A 22,792-nucleotide genomic window follows, 5' to 3' on the forward strand; every position below is an offset into this window, starting at 1 on the left:
TTTTGTATTTCACCACAAAATATCCGCAAAAGTAAGTACAAATTTAGTAAGTTCTTTTATGGAATCATTTTGTAAATTTTCGATTTCAAACGATTACGGATTTGAAATTCTTTACTTGTACCGACTCATAAAAAAACAGCTTCTCCATTTATTTTTGAAAGCAGGTTTCACTTTCCAATCGCATTTGTTTAATCTTTGGACTCAGAAAATTTTCGATAATCAATTTTTTGGGGGCCCCTACATCTCGGGGGCCCTGTTACATGGATACAGCTGATACAGCGGTAGCTACTCCCCTGATAATAGACTTACGAGTAAATATGAGTGTATACGCACCTCAAATTTGACAAACCTCAAAAGTTAAGGTTTTTCTCAACAACAGGCAGAAGGATATATAAGGGGTCTAGGGCAAAAACAGCACAATGTACATTCCAAATCATTTCGAAAAAAAACCGCAATTTCAAAATGTTGTTCTTAACCACCTTTTAAAGAAAATATTGCATACTTTTGGGGTCTATAAACTTTGAACTAACTTCCAAACGACACATATAAGTTCCATTCTTACAAGGTTTAATCAAGAATAAGTAATCACCAGTGCACCAAGAAATATTTCAAGCTTCAAAATAAATAAAAAAAAAGTTACCTCTAGTTGTTTTACATTTTTATTTTTATTTAGAAAAGCCTCACAGTCGAATAATTAATGAATCATTCAACAATTGAAGAAAATTAAGTTTTTTTTTACAGAAAAATAACTAAAAAATGAAATCTCTTAACAATAATTAATACTTCCATGATTCATATGAACTTGGCCATGCAGTTGTATCGACATAGTCTGGAAAACTTGCCAAAAATGTTTTAAATTCTGGAGTTTTCATACTATCATGATGATTCCAATGACCACTAACACCAAATTCGATATTTTCTAAACTCCAATCACCAGTAGTTCTCTATAATAAAAAACAAACAGAAAAATAAGATTGATTTATTAAACAAAAGTGTCATTAAAGAGAATTATTGTATACCAGAAATTATGAATTAAATATGATTAAATTAATGATATAATAACTTCATTATTGGAATTTATTGATTTAGTGTACCTACGTAATCAATAAAAATTCTTCTCGATAATAATGCATAATAAGCTGACTCATTAAATTAATTTTAATAATTGCAACAATGGTATACAATTTTAAGAATTGTGTTTAAAAGTTTTTTCTTACTTACCTCAAGTTCCACGAAGAAGCTCAAAGGCTTTGGATCAATACCATATGAGAAATAAATGAAAAATGGTGCTTCCCAGTCTAATCGTAATGGTGTCTTATGGAAGGTCCAATCCTTCACTTTCGCTCCATGCAATGGATTTATAAATATACTCATATGATCAGGCCCAGAAAGTTTCATTTCATATCGAATTTTAGTTTTCGAAATTTGATTTTTCGAAACAACTGTCAGTTGCGGAAGTTTATCAAATACCGGATCTGGTCCTGGAATCCATAAACTATAGATTCTGCAATATCACAAAAAAAGCAAACAAAAGTTATCCTCTTCATATCCTTTCTCCTATTTGCAAATAATGTTACCTTGACTTATGCCACCTGTGATTGTAAACAGGCAAACCACAAAATACTTCAGATTCACAATCTGTGGTAAGGGTTCGAGCTTTGGTCATGTTGAGTGCTTGTTCTGAAAATGATTCCCATTTTGCAACATGCAAACAACCATTTTTTATTATTATATTATTGAAGGATATGCTCTCATAGACAGACAGACAGATAGATGGAAAGTTAAAAGTACTTACGTTTCACGGAATAAGTTCGTCTATCGTTGGGGAATATGAAATATCCTGTTTCCAATCTACGCACTGATAAGTCTGCTTCATGGAATACTCTTCGAGTGTGCTTTAAAAGGTACAAAAAAGGCAGGTTAGTTGGAAATTGTTATACAGAAGTAGTACAAGAGAAATTTATGTATTTCTACATAAGTCTTTGTGTGTCTATGTAATATAGTTACCAAAATCGAAAATCGTTGAACTGATGTTTCAGGACGATATGGGAAACCAATTGGTGTTGCAGCTAGGATGATGAAAAATACAGTTATAACGAGCAATGATGAGATAAGGGTTTTTGACTTTTTGAAAAGGTTCAACACGGGCATCTGTAAGTGAAAAGTTCATTAGTATTATTGATTGTTTTGAAAATATAAAATTGCAGAAATATTATATAAGGGAATGTCCTATAATTTTGTTAGCATTTCAAAAAAACTTCCTCTAAATCCATCGAGTAAGATATTAAAAGAAAGGCCTTTTTAAGCTGGATTAAAAGATGAAAATCAAAACTTTCTATGAGGTCTGGTTGCTGAGTTATTTACATCTAAACATGTTTTTTAAAAAATTTTTTCCTCAAATTTTATTTTGGAAGCAGATTTCTTCGTATTAAGGTCTCGAAACAAGTTTTGAATTATAGATGAGTTCATAATGAACAGGTGTATGCATTTAGCAACAAAATATAGAAATCTAAATTTTTCAGATTTTCGAAAAAAAATCCAAGGTTAACCCCTTGCCACTTAAAAATGCATTTTATAAAATTTCCTATAAAAATATCGAGTCAGATATCAAAAGAAAAGTTTCTTGAAGCTCTATACACAAATGAGAGCCCAAAATTAAAACTCCATTTTTTGTTCGGATTTTCGTAAAATCCTAGGTTAACCCCTTGCCACTTAAAAATGCATTTTAGAAAATTTCCTCCAAATACATTGAATCAGATATCAAAAAAGGTCTCTTTAAGCTCTTTACAAAAATGAAAGCCCAAAATTAAAATTCCAATTTTTGTTCGGATTTTCGAAAAAATCCTAGGTTAACCACTTTCCACTTAAAAATGCATTTTAGAAAATTTCCTCCAAACACATCGAGTAAGATATCAAAAGACAGTTCTCTTGAAGTTCTATACACAAATGAAAGCCCAAAATTAAAATTCCATTTTTTGTTCGGATTTTCGAAAAAATCCTAAGTTAACCCCTTGCCACTTAAAAATGCATTTTAGAAAAATTTCCTTCAAATACATCGAGTCAGATATCAAAAGACAGTTCTCTTGAAGTTCTATACACAAATGAAAGCCCAAAATTAAAATTCCATTTTTTGTTCGGATTTTCGAAAAAATCCTAGGTTAACCCCTTTCCACTTAAAAATGCATTTTAGAAAATTTCTTCTAAATACATCGAGTCAGATATTAAAAGAAAAGTCTCTTGAAGCTCTATACACAAATGAAAGCCCAAAAGTAAAAAAATTCATTTTTTGTCCGGATTTTCGAAAAATCCTAGGTTAACCCCTTGCCACTTAAAAATGCATTTTAGAAAATTTCCTCCAAATACAACGAGTCAGATATCAAAAGACAGTTCTCTTGAAGTTCTATACACAAATGAAAGCCCAAAATTAAAATTCCATTTTTTGTTCGGATTTTCGAAAAAATCCTAGGTTAACCCCTTTCCACTTAAAAATGCATTTTAGAAAATTTCTTCTAAATACATCGAGTCAGATATTAAAAGAAAAGTCTCTTGAAGCTCTTTACAAAAATGAAAGCCCAAAATTAAAAATCCATTTTTTGTTCGGATTTTCGAAAAAAACCAAGGTTAACCCTTTGCCACTTAAAAATGCATTTTAGAAAATTTCTTCCAAATACATCGAGTCAGATATCAAAAGAAAAGTCTCTTGAAGTTCTATACACAAATGAAAGCCCAAAATTAAAATTCCATTTTTTGTTCGGATTTTCGAAAAAATCCTAGGTTAACCCCTTTCCACTTAAAAATGCATTTTAGAAAATTTCTTCTAAATACATCGAGTCAGATATTAAAAGAAAAGTCTCTTGAAGCTCTTTACAAAAATGAAAGCCCAAAATTAAAAATCCATTTTTTGTTCGGATTTTCGAAAAAAACCAAGGTTAACCCCTTGCCACTTAAAAAAGCATTTTAATAAATTTCTTCCAAATACATCGAGTCAGATATTAAAAGAAAAGTCTCTTGAAGCTCTTTACACAAATGAAAGCCCAAAATTAAAAATCCATTTTTTGTTCGGATTTCCGAAAAAATCCTAGGTTAACCCCTTGCCACTTAAAAATGCATTTTAATAAATTTCTTCCAAATACATCGAGTCAGATATTAAAAGAAAAGTCTCTTGAAGCTCTTTACAAAAATGAAAGCTCAAAATTAAAAATCCATTTTTTGTTCGGATTTTCGAAAAAATCCAAGGTTAACCCCTTGCCACTTAAAAATGCATTTTAGAAAATTTCTTCCAAATACATCGAGTCAGATATCAAAAGAAAAGTCTCTTGAAGTTCTATAAAAAAATGAAAGCCCAAAATATAAAATCCATTTTTTGTTCGGGTTTTCGAAAAAATCCTAGGTTAACCCCTTGCCACTTAAAAATGCATTTTAGAAAATTTCCTCTCAATACATTGAATCAGATATCAAAAAAAGTCTCTTGAAGCTCTTTACAAAAATGAAAGCCCAAAATTAAAAATCCATTTTTTGTTCGGATTTCCGAAAAAATCCTAGGTTAAACCCTTACCACTTAAAAATGCATTTTAGAAAATTTCCTCAAAATACATCGAGTCAGATATCAAAAGAAAGTTCTCTTGAAGTTCTATACACAAATGGAAGCCCAAAATTAAAAATCCATTTTTTGTTCGGATTTTCGAAAAAATCCAAGGTTAACCCCTTGTAGGGTGTCCATTTGGGACCTTAATAAAAAGAGAACATTTTACTCTAGAACCTTTAAAAAAAGAGGACTTACAAGAAAAAAAAAACAAAGAACAAAAAATAGAGTAATTGATAAGAAAAAGCAAAAGCTAACGTCACATAAGCAGAACAAATTTATTTTTCCTAAAGAGTTACTTAAAAGTAGTGGATCTGGGACACAGGAATTACGATAAAAATGATCAAATCTTTTCAAAGAAGAACGCGTCCATATTCTCAGTTATTGTAAATCTTTTGAATGGATGTTTAACTTCTCTAGAAAAGTAAACTTTGGAATAACTGCACAAGTCAGCTTTTTAACAAATTGTTAAAAATTACTTAGATACAAAAATCGAGCTAAAAGGCAATTAAACTGGAGATCCGTATAGAAAAAGAAATTATAAAATATGTAGATCGAAAACGAAAAACAGAAAACCTCTTTTGAGTTTAAATGCGATGAACACTTTACCTTAACTGTGAGTGAGCAGAGTTTGATAGTTGAAACAACGAGACAGATAATCGTAACAATCTTGAAAAACTATGGACGAAAATAAAAAAAGATACTAAAAAGAGGACATTTGAAAAATAGAGAACAAAAAAGAATATTATGAAAAAAGAGAGTGTAAAAAAGATCAGAGTTGAAAAAGAGAACATGTTCTCTTTAAAAGAGATGTTCTGGAAACCCTACCCCTTGCCACTTAAAAATGCATTTTAGAAAATTTCCTCCAAATACATCGAGTCAGATATCAAAAGAAAGTTCTCTTGAAGCTCTATACAATATGAAAGCCCAAAATTAAAAATCCATTTTTTGTTCGGATTCTCGAAAAAATCCTAGGTTAACCCCTTTCCACTTAAAAATGCATTTTAGAAAATTTCTTCCAAATACATCGAGTCAGATATCAAAAGAAAAGTCTCTTGAAGCTCTTTACAAAAATGAAAGCCCAAAATTAAAAATCCATTTTTTGTTCGGATTTTCGAAAAAATCCAAGGTTAACCCCTTGCCACTTAAAAATGCATTTTAATAAATTTCTTCCAAATACATCGAGTCAGATATCAAAAGAAAAGTCTCTTGAAGCTCTTTACAAAAATGAAAGCCCAAAATTAAAAATCCATTTTTTGTTCGGATTTCCGAAAAAATCCTAGGTTAACCCTTTGCCACTTAAAAATGCATTTTAGAAAATTTCTTCCAAATACATCGAGTCAGATATCAAATTAAAGGTCTCTTGAAGTTCTATACAAAAATGAAAACCCAAAATTAAAAAATCCATTTTTTGTTCGGATTTCCGAAAAAATCCTAGGTTAACCCTTTGCCACTTAAAAATGCATTTTAGAAAATTTCCTCCAAATACATCGAGTCAGATATCAAATTAAAAGTCTCTTGAAGTTCTATACAAAAATGAAAACCCAAAATTAAAAAATCCATTTTTTGTTCGGATTTTCGAAAAAATCCAAGGTTAACCCCTTGCCACTTAAAAATGCATTTTAATAAATTTCTTCCAAATACATCGAGTCAGATATCAAAAGAAAAGTCTCTTGAAGCTCTTTACAAAAATGAAAGCCCAAAATTAAAAATCCATTTTTTGTTCGGATTTCCGAAAAAATCTTAGGTTAACCCTTTGCCACTTAAAAATGCATTTTAGAAAATTTCTTCCAAATACATCGAGTCAGATATCAAATTAAAGGTCTCTTGAAGTTCTATACAAAAATGAAAGCCCAAAATTAAAAATCCATTTTTTGTTCGGATTTTCGAAAAATTCTACACTGAAAATAATAAATTTCGTAAAATTACGAAAATCCTTTCATACACTACATTTTCGTTGGCCCAACGAAACTTTCGTTGGCTCAACGAAAATATGTAATTTTTCGTAATATGAAAACCTTCATCAATTAATGAAAACGTTTCATACACTTTTTCTCCCTACCTAGTGCCAAAAAATCCAACTTAATGAAAAGATTCATCACTTAACGAAAAATTTCATACTCATTTTAAAGAATAAAAATGAGAATTTTTTCCTTACTTTATCAAAGTTTTAATTAACGAAAAAATTCATTAACTTATGAAATTCAACATTAACTAACGAAAATCTTCATAAGCTTATGAAAATTCTTCATATACTAATGAAATATTACATCGGCTTATGAAAAAATACATCAGTTAACGAAAAAAAATCGTTGCCTTACAAAAAAAAACGTAGCCTTGGGTGCATTTCTGTTTTAATGATTAAAAATTGAATCTTGCTGGATATAGTTCACATTATGTTTTTGTTTAAAAATCTATGTAAGTTGGGCTGAGTATAAACAATATTTGCGTATTGACAAGGTGTCTCACGATAAGTCAGTCAACTGATGAGTCCAAGTGAGTTCCACCGGGATAAATGCCAATTTTTTGTTTGGACTATTAAATCAATGATTTAACAGGTCCAATTAAATATTTATAAAAAGAAAAATGAATGAAAAAATTCGTAGGTTAACGAAAAAATTCGTAATTCTACGAAAAGAATGTAAAAATAATCTACTAAAAAAATAATGAATACAACTAAAAGTTTCGTAATATTTTTTCGTAATTTAATTAAAATATTCATAAAATTTACGAAAAACTTCGTTAGCTTACGAAAGTTTTAATTAAATTTTACGTTAATTGATGAAAAAAATTCGTAAAGTGATGTAAAAATTCATTAATTCTCGATCAAAAATTTGTATGAAAAATTGCATTAAAATACGAAAGTTTTCGTTAATTGATGAAGTTCTTCATTAACGTATGAAAGAAATTCCGTTGAGCCAATTAAATTTTTCATCGGCTGAAAATTAATTAAATTTTCGTTGGCTCAACGAATTTTTTCGTTGTATTTACGTAAGGATTTGGTTCAGTGTAGGTTAACCCTTTGCCACTTAAAAATGCGTTTTATAAAATTTCCTCCAAATACATCGAGTCAGATATCAAAAGAAAAGTTTCTTGAAGCTCTATACAAAAATGAAAGCCTGAAATTAAAAATTCATTTTTTGTTCGGATTTTCGAAAAAAATCCTAGGTTAACCTCTTGCCACTTAACAATGCATTTTAGAAAATTTCTTCCAAATACATCGAGTCAGATATCAAAAGAAAAGACTCTTGAAGTTCTATACACAAATGAAAGCCCAAAATTAAAACTCCATTTTTTGTTCGCGTTTTCGAAAAAAATCCTAGGTTAACCCCTTGTCACTTAAAAATGCATTTTAGAAAATTTCTTCCAAATACATCGAGTCAGATATCAAATTAAAGGTCTCTTGATGTTCTATACAAAAATGAAGCCCAAAATTAAAAAATCCATTTTTTGTTCGGATTTTCGAAAAAAAATCCTAGGTTAACCCCTTACCACTTAAAAATGCATTTTAGAAAATTTCCTCCAAATACATCGAGTCAGATATCAAAAGAAAGTTCTCTTGAAGCTCTATACAATATGAAAGCCCAAAATTAAAAATCCATTTTTTGTTCGGATTCTCGAAAAAATCCTAGGTTAACCCCTTTCCACTTAAAAATGCATTTTAGAAAATTTCTTCCAAATACATCGAGTCAGATATCAAAAGAAAGATCTCTTGAAGCTCTATACACAAATAAAAGCCCAAAATTAAAAATCCATTTTTTGTTCGGATTTCCGAAAAAATCCTAGGTTAACCCTTTGCCACTTAAAAATGCATTTTAGAAAATTTCCTCCAAATACATCGAGTCAGATATCAAAAGAAAAGTTTCTTGATGTTCTATACAAAAATGAAGCCCAAATTTAAAAATCCATTTTTTGTTCGGATTTTCGAAAAAAAATCCTAGGTTAACCCTTTGCCACTTAAAAATGCATTTTAGAAAATTTCCTCCAACCAAATACATCGAGTCAGATATCAAAAGAATCCTTTTTTTGTTCGGATTTTCAAATAAAACATAGGTTAGCCCCCTTTCCACTAAAAATGCATTTAAGAAAATTTCTTCCAAATACATCGAGTCAGATATCAAATTAAAGGTCTCTTGATGTTCTATACAAAAATGAAGCCCAAAATTAAAAATCAATTTTTTGTTCGGATTTTCGAAAAAAATCCTAGGTTAACCCCTTTTCACTTAAAAATGCATTTTAGAAAATTTCTTCCAAATACATCGAGTCAGATATCAAAAGAAAAGACTCTTGAAGTTCTATACAAAAATGAAAGTCCAAAATTAAAAAATCCATTTTTTGTTCGGATTTTCGAAAAATCCTAGGTTAACCCTTTGCCACTTAAAAATGCATTTTAGAAAATTTCCTCCAAATACATCGAGTCAGATATCAAAAGAAAAGTTTCTTGATGTTCTATACAAAAATGAAGCCCAAAATTAAAAAATCCATTTTTTGTTCGGATTTTCGAAAAAAAATCCTAGGTTAACCCCTTACCACTTAAAAATGCATTTTATAAAATTTCTTCCAAACACATCGAGTCAGATATCAAAAGAAAGATCTCTTGAAGTTCTATACACAAATGAAAGCCCAAAATTAAAAATCCATTTTTTGTTCAAATTTTCGAAAAAATTTTAAGGTTTACCCCTTGCCCCAAAAAATTGCATTTTAAAAAATTTTCTCCAAATCCCTCAAGTGAGATATCAAAAGAAATGTCTCTTCAAGCTCGATTAATCGGTGAAAAGCAAAAGTTCCTTTGAGGTCAGGCTGCTGAGTAATCAATGCAAAAAGGTTTTTTTTCGAAATTTGTTTGCAATTTGACAATTTTCTATAGGTAATTTTTTTTTTGTCTAAACTCTTTTAAAATCTATTTAAACCTGCTAATTCCGTCAAAATATATTTTTTCAGTGAACTTTTCTTCAATTATTTGCAGGATAAAAATAACTCAAAACAGAAAAACTGTCCTGTCCCTTCATTACTCTATAAAAATATAATCTACGTACTTTCCGACGTGTAAGTAACTAAATCGATCCTTTTTGAAATAGCCAATTAAATAAATTAATCTACACCTGATGTTGTTTTGAAATTCTTTTCAAAACATAAAAAGAATAAAAAAAGGACTCTCTCAGTCCCTTTTTTTTACAATCTCCTGATGATGATGATATAACCTTTTTTTTTTTTTAAAACGATTTGTTGATTGACGATTCTTTATATCCTTGATCTTCTCTTACTTACCATAAAGGCTCCACATAAAATGCCAACACCCACAGTAAAAGCACAAATAATCAACTCGGGATTGGTTTTTGCGCCATAACGTCCACACATCGGAATGAAGGCAACAAAAAATCCATGCGACAAGTAGGCGTAAAATAGGAAAGGAATTATTTGGCACAAAATATGTGGCAGCATCCAAACAAGGGCTGAAATAATATTGAAAACAAAACGAAGTAAAAAAAAATAACAAAAAATAACAGACGTCATCATTTATATTTTTTTTTGTTTATCGATATAAACTTACGTTGGTTGTGCAACTTTGTGATGAGGTTGATTATAAGAGCCATTGAATAGAATAGTATCGTCAGCATAAATAAAAATGCTGAACGAATACCGCAAATGGTCATTATCAAGGTTAACATGACCAAGAATAGACAATGACCATGCAGCAAAAGCTGCACTCTGAATGAAACTGGCAGACGATCCTGCAAAAATCCATTTAATATAAATCAAGGTGAATGTCCTTTTGATATCTCACACGAAAAAAAAAAATATACTCACATCCTTAGTTTTGGCAATGAATATAGCTGGAACAATGCCCAGTCCGAAGAATAGTGGACAGAAATACAAGCCAAGTATTAGCCATGAATTTGTGAACCATGACAATGGCATATGCACCAAATCCATGAACATGCCAAACAAAAAGGTGAGCGTTATCCCAGCAATGCAACCGAGAACATGAACTCCAAATAGAATCGAAGCTCGTTTGATTATCCTGTCAACCGATAGGCCAGTGATTTGGGACATCATAAAGAAGGAGGCAGTAATCGAACTGATTGCTATGATGCAAACGATGATGTTGAGAATGATACCTTCCATCTCGCTGTAAAAGACAAGGAAATATCCTAAAAAGTCATAGAAGACAGTGTGTCCTTCGGCAAATTGCTAGAAATATAGAATTTTTAAATTGAAGGATTTTCGTATGAAATGTCAGAGAGCTTTACTGAAGGATCTTCGAGTTCAGGTGCATTGGCTATTTCTCTGGCAAGTGCCAGGACATTGTCACCGGTATGTTGAAAGGTTCCTCGAGGTATTATTTCGGGACGGTCAAAGGGTGTATGATAGACATATCCATTGTAGTTGTGAGCCATATCGAGTCCTTAATTAGATTTGAAAATAATATCACTTTGTGTTTGCACACACTGAGAATTTTCAATATTAAAGAAAAAGACTTACCAGGAACACGTCCATGATCTCGGAATATTCTGAAATCCGTATCGGATGGAATATAATGTCTTTGGAACATTTCTTCAGCAACAGTTGATGCAAAAGGATGCATGGCACTTTTTCTATATAACTGAGCGAGTTTATGTGGGAAAAGAATATATAAACATTTTTAATGAGAAAAGTTGATGATAAGTTTGGATTGGGTGTCACATACTCTCATAAGCCATGGATGATTAGGTCCAGATTGAAAGAGAAGTTCCCGACCACCACTTCCAGCTGAATCCAGATTGATGAGTGCCCTTTAATAATGATGTTGAGTATTTCTTTTATTAGAGTTGAATTTAAATATTTTCGGATAGAAAAATAAATAATACAAAAAAGTATGTACAAAAATGGTTGTCTTTTTATATCACGGGTGAGATACGGAACGGATGTTATTAGAAAAGTTTCTTAGGGCAATTTATAACAAAATGAAAAAATCTATGAATGAAATAGTTAAAATAATATTTACTTTAAGTTCTGATTTTTCAATCGGCAATTAGACTATCAGAAGAATAAATATTAATATACAAAAAAACTTTTATCCGTAGGAATAATTGGCTCTTAATCAAATAGGCTAAACAGTTTTTTCCATATTTTTTTCTGTATTCGAATTCTAATACATGTAGGTAAGCTGAATTACATATATAATAAAACCCCTGCACTTGATTAACTAAGACTTTAGGGTAAAATATCATTAAGTTTTTCTTGAAATAATTTGTCAGAAGTAATGGTTTTTAATGCAATAACAACAAAACCTATGCATTGCAAATATTAAGGAGTGAAAAGTGAATTTTCAAAAGGTGATAACATCATTTTTAATTCCTTATTTTCTTTTTTTTTCTAAGTTTTTCTATCTGAGTCATAACATCCAATACATATTTAAGACACTCAAAACCTGGACTTTGCGAACTAGTAAAGCACAATAGACATTGAACTTTAAAAAAAAGTATACCCAAAACTCAACTCATACAAATATGTATGTAGGTATACCTATCAAAAATTTTCTTGATTGTATTTTTTTTTTGTCGAAAATAGTTGTAGTTTTAGTACCTACGACAGACTTAGGCAAATTTGCTCATACGGATCATAAGTTTGAATTATAGCTAAAGGTCGAACATGTTTTACTTAGTTTATTCTAAGTTTAATTTTTTTTTGAGCAATTTAGCTGAAATTTTTCATAAATTTTGTTGTTTTGTGGTTTTTTACTGCAGAAAATAGTAAAATTTAATGAAAATGTCAAAAATTGTGTCTTGATTTAATAAAAAAAAGTGGTTATCTGTAGAGCCGGTTTACGGACGATCACGTGATAACGTCGTAAGAAAACAAGTTGCGTGCTTTTGTTGAAAATGAGTCAGTTGAAGCGTTTCTTTATTTCAAACAATCATAATTTACAAGAAAAAGTTAAAAAAACATTTTTTTCTTTTCTCATTATATTAATTTTTTACTTGCGATATAGGTACTATAGGGCAAGTTTAGGATTCGTAAAAAAAATCGAACTCGAGATAACAATTTTACATGAGGAGAATGCCAAAAAAGTGGGTCCGGCAATTCTGTCTGTCTGTCTCTATCTGGAGCTGCAGCCTAAACAAGTGAAGTGATTTTCTTCAAACTTTGTAGTTAGCCGTTTTTGGTGATTCCCTAGAGGGGAAATTGAAATTTTTTTTTTATGACCAAAACTAACGGTACTTGCCATATAACGGAAATACAAAAGTTAATTTTTTTTTAAAAAACGGCTCTAACGATTTTGATTAAAATTTTTGTTTGTAGTATTACACATAAGAACCAACTTTTAAAATAAAAAAAATATTTTTTGTAGCGTTATTAACGGTACCTGCCATAGAACCGTTTTTTTCGTTTCTGAATATCTCGTACAACATTAACCCGATTTTAATACAAAAGTGTTTAAGTAAAGGCAATATTAAAATTTTAGAAAATTTTCAAAAAACGCATTTTTGGATTTTTAAAAAATATTTCAAAATTTTTTTTTTGAAAATCTATTTTTTGAAAACGGATCAACGAAAAATTTTGAAATTTAGTTTATATGTGTAAATCAATTATTTCTTCAAAATGGCATACCAACTTTTTTTTTGAAAAATGTTAAAAAATTTTTATGTATAAAAAATTATTTTTTTAAAAAACGGCTCCTACAATTTTCGAAATTTTTTTTTCTAAAAATACCTTTTTATACAAGAAATAAAATGGCATATTTGTTTTTTTTTAAGATAATTTAAAACGGAATTTAATTAATTATAAAAAACAAATTTAATTTTTTTTATACTACTTATGAAATTTCTTCAAAATATCAAATTTTAAATTTCTTGAATAAAAAGCTTTAACATTATAGTTACTTTAAGCATAAGAGCAAGTACGTGCGACCCCAGTCGTGCAATTTATTTTATTTGAAAAGCTTACAAAAAAATTATGCTATTAAAAAGCCAAATATTACTTCTAAAGAATAAAACCATTTTTAAATTTTTACAATGTGCAAAAAGGATTAAAATAATTAATTAAAAACAATCATTTCTTTTGAAAAAAGTGAAAAAATCACTTCTATCACCCAAAAATCCATTTTTTTTTATATAACAACCTATAATAAATTTTATACCATCTGAAAGCCTATTATTTCAGCTCAAAATATTTGTATCGCCCATGTCTGTGCAATGTCTAAAAAAAGAGCTAGAATTTTTTGAACCCAATCAGTTTTCATTAATAAATGCAAATATATCAATCTTTTTTATCTTCTCACGCCATTAAATTAATTTTTTTATTTATCAACCTATATTAAATTTTATATCATAAGAAAGCTTATTACACCTTTCATATTATTCTTCCATCATATTTTTATGATTCCTACAAAAAAAGTTAGAATTTTTTAAAACCAACCATGTCGAAATTTCAAACTGAGAATACACTGGTGGGAGTTATGGGCAATATTTTGTTTTGAGGTATTTCTGAAGTTTTTTAATTTAACATTGTGTAGCTTGTAGTAAATGTACCGTCATGTGTGATATATCAAATGAAAGGTAATATTACCTATCAGCATGCTCAATGATAGCTGCGTTCCTTTGGAAATATTTATCTACTTTTTAGTACTTAAAACTACTTTGAACTACTTTTGCTATACTGAAAAAGTAGTTCAAAGCAGCTTTAAGTACTAAAAAGTAGATAAATATTTCCAAAGGAACGCAGCTAAAGGAAAATTAAATTTGTATCTACTGTAAATCAAAAGTAAGAACGTGTGAAAAATAGAACATTATTTTACCGTTATCTCAAAATTGTGACTGAAATTGACAAAATTGACTACAATATAAATTTCATTTATTTATCTGTTGAAAAAAAAGATAAAAATAAAACACGGTTAAAAACAGTCAAAAAACTAGGGACAAAAAACTTGCTTTTCTCATTATTCAGTCAAAAATCATTTTAAAATACGTGTATGCGCACGGTTATAGACTATATCTTTTATAAGTTTGAGATTTTTTGAATTTTAAGAAAAATTAAAAATAAAAACTCACTTGAAAATACCCCAAAAAAAAGTAGGTGTTTTTCATAAATTCATATTTCGAAACGCAGAGACTTAAAAAAAATCTGTATCAGACCTCTAAATTTTTTTTCATTATATTTCGGACGGCATTTTTAAAATTATCAAAAAAATTTCCCTTACCTATAATCACTACTTTGTCAAAGGTCTACCTCATGTTTATTTATACCATTTATAACTTGATTTTGAATTTTTTTAGAATTTAATCTATCGATTAAAAAAAAATTCAACTTTCTACAATATCGCATTTAGAAAATAGTCACTTTTTTCAATTTTGTTTTACCCCTATTTACCCTATTAAATGACGGAATTTTAAAAAATCCTTCATTTGTATACAACTTTAGGTTAATCTAAAAATTTCATGTGGAACGGGAGAAAATGGCGTAACTTTTTCATGGTGGCTGCCATGGTTAATCGATTTATAAGACGTTATCACGTCAAAAAAAAAATATGCAACCTTAAACAATTTCACGCTTTCAATAAGTAGATATATCCAAAAATGCATTTTCTTGGGGTGCCTAATATTTTGGCTATGGGATTAGCTCTGTCAGTTTAAATTTTGTTAAATCGTTATTTTTTGTGCTCAAATAAGATGTTGTTTGAAATTTTACTTAGTTTCTACAACTTAAAGTCCTTTTTGAAGCTAAGTTGTCAGTGTTTGGTTTTTTTCTTAATACAAAAAGACATCCCATACATTTTTTGTTCTTGTTTCAATTATGCCTAAACTTTGTTCGTATCTTGCGGAATTTTTACCTGTGATACTGTTGAGGAACGCAGCAGTTATTGTTTATGTATTTATTTTTTGTTTTGAGTTAAATAATTTTCTATTTACATTTAATTAATTTATTTTCAATTAGTTTTCAATTTAATTTATAATTTCATTTTCATTTAATTTCTTAAAACATATTAATTTTTTCTACAATTGCCAAACATTTTGCATTACCTTATGGTATGTTTCCTATGTCGGTTTTTGTTTGTAATATCATTGGTTTTGTTAAATTAGTTAATCCTCTTATCTTTGGTCTCATCATAAGCATTGTATTTTTTTGTGTATTCATTGCAAATGCAGTGCATACACATTTGCTGAAACCGTTGGTCATTGGAAAAACAAATCACCGCAATGTGAATGCCGATCAATGCTAATGGTGACGTGTGCAATGGTTTTAGCAAATGTGTATGTACCATATGAGTGATAAGAGTTTTACTCTTTCACTTTCTTAGCAACCACCAAAACAGCCGGTCGATTTTTGCATAGGGAATATTCCTATGGAATTTTGTTTATAAAATAATTGATTTGTTTAGTTTGATTTCTTGTTTAATTAAAAGATTAAATTATAACGTTTTGAAATATTTTGCGTTTGTCTTTAATTTCAATCATTCTAAAACAGATACTATTTATAAACTAAAAACTAGAACTTACAGCATGAAATAATTTAATATTTTTTTTTACTGTAATTTCAATGCAAAAAACTATACATTTTTAAATCATATAACCTCACTTTCGAGTTCGTGCAATTTTTCGTTTTGAAAATTTAAGTTTTATTTTAATGTTCTCTGATATAGATACATTATGCAACAACTTGCCTTTATACATATGTCTTTTGCCACAACTTTTCAATTAAAATCAAGACATGTACTTACTTTGCATTCTTTGCCCATTTGTGTTGCGTTATAAAAGCATGTGAAGCTTGCAATGGATTTTCTTCAGCTCCATTGAATAGAAACACAATTGGATTCTTCAAAGGTCTTGCTTTTGATATAACTCTCAGGACTTCCAACATAATAACAACCATTGTACCATCATCACCAGCACCTACAAACAAAATATTTTCCTCTCAATTAAACAAAAAAAACCTACACAAACACAATTCATTACACATACCTGGTCCACCAGGAACCGAATCATAATGACTATTAATCAATAAAAACGACGAACTATTTGAATTTTTCGCTCCAACTTTGACAACAACATTCTGAATGCCCTGATACATATTAACCATTTCCCAATGAATATAGCTGCCCGATGCAACTTGAACATCCAATTCAATATCAATTTCGGGATGTGCGTCTTGTTTGAGCTTTCGTATTGTGTCGAGGAAGAAGTTTACGGTATCTTGTTCATTAGCTTTGCTACCAACTACCCGAGGACCAATATCAACAAGACGACGCAAATTAACTTCGGCACGTTCGGCAATAAATCGATCAGGATATTTGGCCTCATCCTTGATGTTAATTGGCTTCGGAAGATGATGAAAGGCTGGTATTGCAATGCAATAATAGAGTAGTATCCAGAATATAAAGAATACTGGACCCCAATATGCGTTGATTTTGTTCTTTGTTGTAAAGTACTTTAAGTATGGTTGTTGTTGTTTGTCCTGGAAAGAAAAAAAAAAAAAGATTGCGTAGGCGAATGTTAACTTTTATTTTTAGTTAGATTTTTGGTATGTGACGTGATTGGAATATTGTATTGTGTAATAAAAATGCTGAAATAGTATTTGATTGGAGGTACAACAGATCTTATCAAATTATGGGAGTAATCAATCATTTTGTTTTGGATTTTGTTATCGCCATTTCTTCAAGAATGGTGGAATAAATCAAATAAACTAACATTTGTCCAAGGTTTTTATTTTTTTTTTTTAAGAAAGACTTTTTTAACCACAATTTGTTCTGATAAATTTAATTAAAATAAATATTTAAAAAAAATAATTACATGTATCAAAACAATCACTTTGTGTTGTTCCATTTCTTTATTCAACTGGTTTGAAATGCAGTAGGTTCCCGAAACTCTGAAAGCTTGAACCTGACAAAAATGTCTCCAAAAGTACTTTAGACAAAATTATTGATTATTATGAACCATCTTTTCTGTACATTGTACATATCTTTCCTTCATTGATTTATTGCAGTTCTCATAAAATGTAAAGCAATCTTTTGCAATTTTCGTAATTATATTGATTTCCAATAAATTTGGACATCAGATATCTGAATAAACGCTTATAATAAAAAAAAAAGAAGTAAAGTAATAAACAGTAATTAACCGATTGTAAATTATTAAGAGGACACTACCTTTTGAGCTCATGAAAAATATTTGAGAACAATGATGTATCTTTTATCTTTATTACAGGCATGGTGATCGGCCTTTTGAGTAAAAGAGGATGATTCGATATTTATAGCTGTAAGGTTAATGGACTTGAAAACAAAATATGATACATTTTTATATCGTGATATTTTTTTACCAGAAAATAAACTCTTCATTAAAACTGGATACAAACTTAGCTTACCTCAAAAATGTTATCAGATTTTTCTCTATTGACTGAATTATATTACGATGATAGAGAATGAAAAATAAGTAAGCCATGCAAGTCCAACTGTGTTTCAGCAAGTCAGTTTTGTTACTAGGAAAAACAACAGTCTCTAAACGGTTGCGTACCAATTTTAGATTTTCTAGATAATTTCAAAAAAGTGTTCCCAGATTCCAGACACCCTTAAGGGGGGAAATCCCTCTGGACGACACCTTTTTCAATATTTTTTTATGAAAAACTGAAAGCACTTATTGAAATTTGGAAAAAGACAAGATATTAATGACATTATTAAGTATTGAAAAAATTTTTTTTTGAAATGAAAAAATAACAAAATGGCGGCTCTGGAGCCTTTCAAAGTTGACGCCTCTAGTTTACGCCGTGCAATGCACAGGTCCAGGAAATCATCTTAAATCAAAATCCGTTAGATGATATTAGTAGGTACGCATTGCATGAACCCAAAATTTTTTTTTTTTAAATGAAAAATAAAAATTAGAAATCAAAAAATGAAAAATAAACATTTTTTTTTACAAAGAAGTAGTTAAAAAAAATATTTACTGTACAAATTTTATTCAACTTTTAAGTTCATGTTGTGGCCAATAAGTTAAGGAGTAATTTGCTTCAAATTTCAAGTCGATAGCTTCATTAGTTTTTGAGTTACATTGCACGGCGCGGAAAAAAAACTAGTTTCGAAAAAAATGCGTTTAAAGATTTCGTTTTCGTACTATGGTAGGTTCGGAGCACATTGGTTTCGGGACTATCTAGGCACTTTTGAGGCTTCATTTAAGGCTAAGACCATTGAAAATAGTTTCTTCGGTTGATAAATAAATTTATTACGCAAAAAAAAAAAATAATGCAAAAAAAAAATTCCAGAGGGATTTCCCCCCTTAAGCGAACATCTTTTTTGAAGTTATATCGAAAACCTGACGTAATGGGGTAAAATAAACTAATGATTCGGTTTCAGAGACCCAAAAAAAATTTGGATTTACCTCAGCACCCCAGGTCAGAACAATTTTTTATTTTTGTGTGGCTGTGTGTGTGTATTTATTTCTTATTTGTTTTGAATCCTTTGAGAGTTAAAGATGTTCACAGGGATTTATTAAATAAAATGGACTAAAAATTTTGCTCAAAAAAAATTCAATGCATTAAATATTTTTTTTAATGTTCGTCAAATTGTTTACAATAGATTTGCTATTTCAACTATAATATTAAACTTAGGGCCAATTTTTCAATAGTCAGTTAAACAGTCAGTTAGTACTTATTCCTAAGGATAGAGAAAAAATCAATTTTTTAACAGGCAGATATAGCTTATTCCTAAGTCAGCTATTACATGAAGCCTCAAGAGGCGCGCCTCTTTTCAAAACTAATGAGTGCAAGAGAGAAAGAAGATAAACAAAAAATTATCCGACCGGAGAGTCGTGGGCCAAAATTCTGAGACTCTTTTTTGACGTTTCTTTTTCCACTCTTTATTTTTTCAACATTCCCTTCCATTTCTTTTTGCTTCTTGGTGGAATACAACAACAACAATACTTAAATTAAAGGATAAATGTCAAATTTGAGTCTTTGACTCAAGAGGCATCGTGTAATAGTACGCGCCTCACAGAATGATTATCAAAAGAAAATTCGAAAAAAGAGTCAAGCCTCTTGAGGCTTCATGTAATAGCCGACTAAGAATAAAACTATCTGCTTCTTTCAGAGACGAATAAAAATTATTCTAAGGAATAATCTCAACAAAATTATTGTGTCAGTTGTCAAAGCTGTTTTGAAAGAATTTTGAAAAAAATACAGTGGAACACAAGAAAACAAAAACAATCATGAATAAAAATGACGTTTAATTTTAAATATTTTTGAATTTGACAATTTTTTTTTTGTTATTCTGTAGAATAAATTATTCTTGATTGAAAAATTCAATGTTTTTCTCTGATTGCACTGGTCAACAAAATTTAACTTTTTTTTTGCCACAAGAACCAAAATATACTTTTCTAGTAGTTTTTGGGGTGCTGAATCCGAATCTGAAGTCAGAAAAATTTGTTTGGCCTTCGTTTTTGAAATATTACCGTTGGAAAATGTCAAAAAACGTAATTTTGGCTGTTTTCGAGGTTCTGTTTGTATGTGGAGTAATTCATTATAAACAAATTTGTAACGGTTATTATAAGAACAAAAATATTCTTCTTTCAAAAACTGTTTAAATTTTCCTGATATCTCTTTTATTGCTCGAGATATCTTAAGTTTCATTTAATAAGTCAAAGAGAAACTAAATTTAATCTAAAGTTTAAGTCACTGGTCAAAGAATTTTTGCCACAAAAACCAAAATATACTTTTCTGAAGGTTTTTGAGCTGCTGAACTCAAATCCGCAATCGGAAAAAAGGCAAGAAAGAACAAAGGCTAATAGAATTTTTCTGATTGTGGATTCGAGTTCAGCTACCCAAAAACCTTCAGAAAAGTATATTCTGATTCTTGTGGCAAAAAAAGTGAAATTTGGTTGGCCAGTGTTGTTTCTGATTCAAAGACCGCTACTTAAATTTTAAATATCTCGGGCAATAAAAGAGATATCGGAAAGATTTAAACATTTTTTGAAAGAATTAAACTAGCTCTTATAGGCACAGTTACAAATTTATTAACAATTAATTACTCCACATAAAAACATAACCTCGAAAACAACCAAAATTATGTTTTTTGACATTTTCTAACGGTAATATTTCAAAAACGAAGGCCAATCAAATATTTCTGAATTCAGATTCTACTAGAAAAGTATATTTTGGTTCTTGTGGCAAAAACCTTGTTGACCAGTGTTGTTTATGAGCCTAATAACTTTATTCGTCGAACAGTTAACTGACTGTTTATTAGAAGATCGAAAGAAGATTACTTAGTTAGCTATTCTACAGAATAACACAAAAAAATGTCGAATTCAAAAATATTCAAAAATTTTTATTCCACTGTTTTTTTTTTTTATCAAAATTTCTTTCAAAACAGCTTAAGATTTAATATAAAGTACTTAATTCTGATAAAAAATTTTGGGAAAAAAAAAACAAAATTCGGTGTATTTTTCAAAACTTTGAATTGTGGTAGCGACCCCTAGAACGTGTGTAAACTGGCCCAAAATTTACCCAATTTATATTTAAGGCAGGAAGAACAAAATGAAAGGGTGTCCCATTAAAATTTCGAAAATTGATTTTTAAGAAGCACCCTAATGTATATGTATAGTAGGTTAGGTACCTACATCTTCCAAATTTCTATGTAGGTACTACATAGGGCAGCTTAAAAATTCGAACATAGTAACTATATTCCTGCGAAAACAGTAATTGTTCGTTTCCGTACATAAATGAGTAGTGTGTGCATAAAACGAATTTTACAATTTCTTATCGTATTAAAATACAAATATAGGAAATTATTCCGATAAAGTATATTATAGCCTCAGTGTCCGATGAGCTCATTTGCCTCAAATTTTGATAACATTTCGAATAACAATAAAAAAAAACTGTCAAATCAAACTTAAGCTTTTGGAGAACTACTTCTCATAAAAAGTGTTATTAATTTTGTTGAAATTCTTCATTGAACATAACTTTGTTTATTTCAAATATCAATAAATTAAAATATTTTCACTTGGTTACAAATTCCTTCAGCAAAAAGGTATAGATTTTACCACATTTTAATCACACAAAATATTTATCATATCATAGTAACAACGACTTTGCACGTAATAGTTGTTATTTTCAATTCACCAAAAGTACAAAGTCCAAAAATCATGACGAATCAATAAATAACTTATTTATTATTATTACCTCTTCATAATTGAAAGCATGCACAAGCAATGGATCGGTATTGTGTTGATCACTAGTTGGCGTTATAATTCGCCTTCGTATCGGTGTATTATCCATATTTAAATTTATATTAATTTATATCTTAATTATATTAAAACATTTATCTTTATTTTACAAAATTAAAAACCAATATTAACCAGAATGAAAAATTGACAAACTATAACTATGAGCTTCGGCAAACGGTTACCTACTGGCTTTTGAATTTTTATTTGATTCGAATATTTGCAGGTGTGAGGGATTGATTTTATTTGGGGGTATCGAAGTTATCTTATCATTTTCGTTAATACTATTTTATTACCATTTTTTTTTTTTTTATAGTTGCCAGTAAAGATTAGAATTTAATCAAATATTATTTTTTTATTTGGAAAATTCAGCAATTTTGAAAAGTAGAACAACTCATTTTTTAGCAAACAACACAAAAAATTTAACGAAAATCGAAAGTTATCTAGACAAAGAGGGTGCTTATTTGAATTTCAAGCGATTCAAAGATAGACTGTCTACGATCGAACTAAGACGCTAACTCGAACTTGAGATAAAATATCTTTGGCAGACGATGGGGAGTCACCTTTTTTGTTTAATTTGTTTTTTTTCGTTATTTGTTTACTTTTTGAATTGAGTGTTTGCAATATAATTTTTTACGTGAGATAAACATGAATTCAAATATTTTCTGGGAAGAAGTTTTGGATTTGTAAAAAAATTAAGGTCAAGATTTTGATCAAAGGTGGCAAAGTAGAGAAGACGAACAATTTTAGTTACAACAAAGTTCAGAAAATCTAGATTCTAAAGTTTGCAAACACATGCAACGCATGTGTTGGGGTTTTTTTTATAGGTACCAAAAAACCATAAAATTTCAAACGGAAATGTTTCACCAAGAAATTGATGAGTAAAATAAATAGAATAAAACAAAACTCTTAGGTTTGTTCTTAGGCATACGGTGTATAGTATAGGTACTAGGGTGGGTCAAAAAAAATTCGTTAAAATATCTTCTAAACGGTTAATGCAACCAATTTGAGGCCAAGGACTTTTTTGTAGAAC

At 29.5% G+C, this 22,792-nt stretch overlaps 1 protein-coding gene across 1 annotated transcript; it reads right to left on the minus strand.

Moving 5' to 3' along the window:
• Window positions 1-643: 643 nt before the first annotated feature.
• Window positions 644-21,954, minus strand: LOC129905929 (endoplasmic reticulum metallopeptidase 1). The gene is made up of 14 exons (XM_055981557.1): window positions 21,719-21,954; window positions 16,522-17,014; window positions 16,281-16,452; window positions 11,271-11,355; window positions 11,066-11,186; window positions 10,834-10,988; window positions 10,391-10,774; window positions 10,134-10,314; window positions 9,851-10,035; window positions 2,008-2,151; window positions 1,796-1,895; window positions 1,578-1,680; window positions 1,222-1,504; window positions 644-944 (listed from the first exon to the last, which is right to left on the minus strand). The coding sequence occupies exons 1-14, from the start codon at window positions 21,812-21,814 to the stop codon at window positions 777-779; spliced, it is 2,670 nt and encodes an 889-aa protein (XP_055837532.1). The 5' UTR covers window positions 21,815-21,954; the 3' UTR covers window positions 644-776.
• Window positions 21,955-22,792: the final 838 nt, after the last annotated feature.

Source organism: Episyrphus balteatus, chromosome 1, assembly GCF_945859705.1.
Source record: "Episyrphus balteatus chromosome 1, idEpiBalt1.1, whole genome shotgun sequence".
NCBI lineage: Eukaryota > Metazoa > Arthropoda > Insecta > Diptera > Syrphidae > Episyrphus > Episyrphus balteatus.

Bases quoted from the DNA above. Each gene is read 5' to 3' on its own strand.
- LOC129905929 (XM_055981557.1), bottom strand. From the start codon at position 21,814: ATGGATAATACACCGATACGAAGGCGAATTATAACGCCAACTAGTGAT. The intron at 16,453-16,521 runs GTATGTGTAATG...TTTTGTTTGTAG, and splicing joins TTCGGTTCCTGGTGGACCAG to GTGCTGGTGATGATGGTACA. The intron at 10,989-11,065 runs GTAAGTCTTTTT...AATCTAATTAAG, and splicing joins AGATCATGGACGTGTTCCTG to GACTCGATATGGCTCACAAC.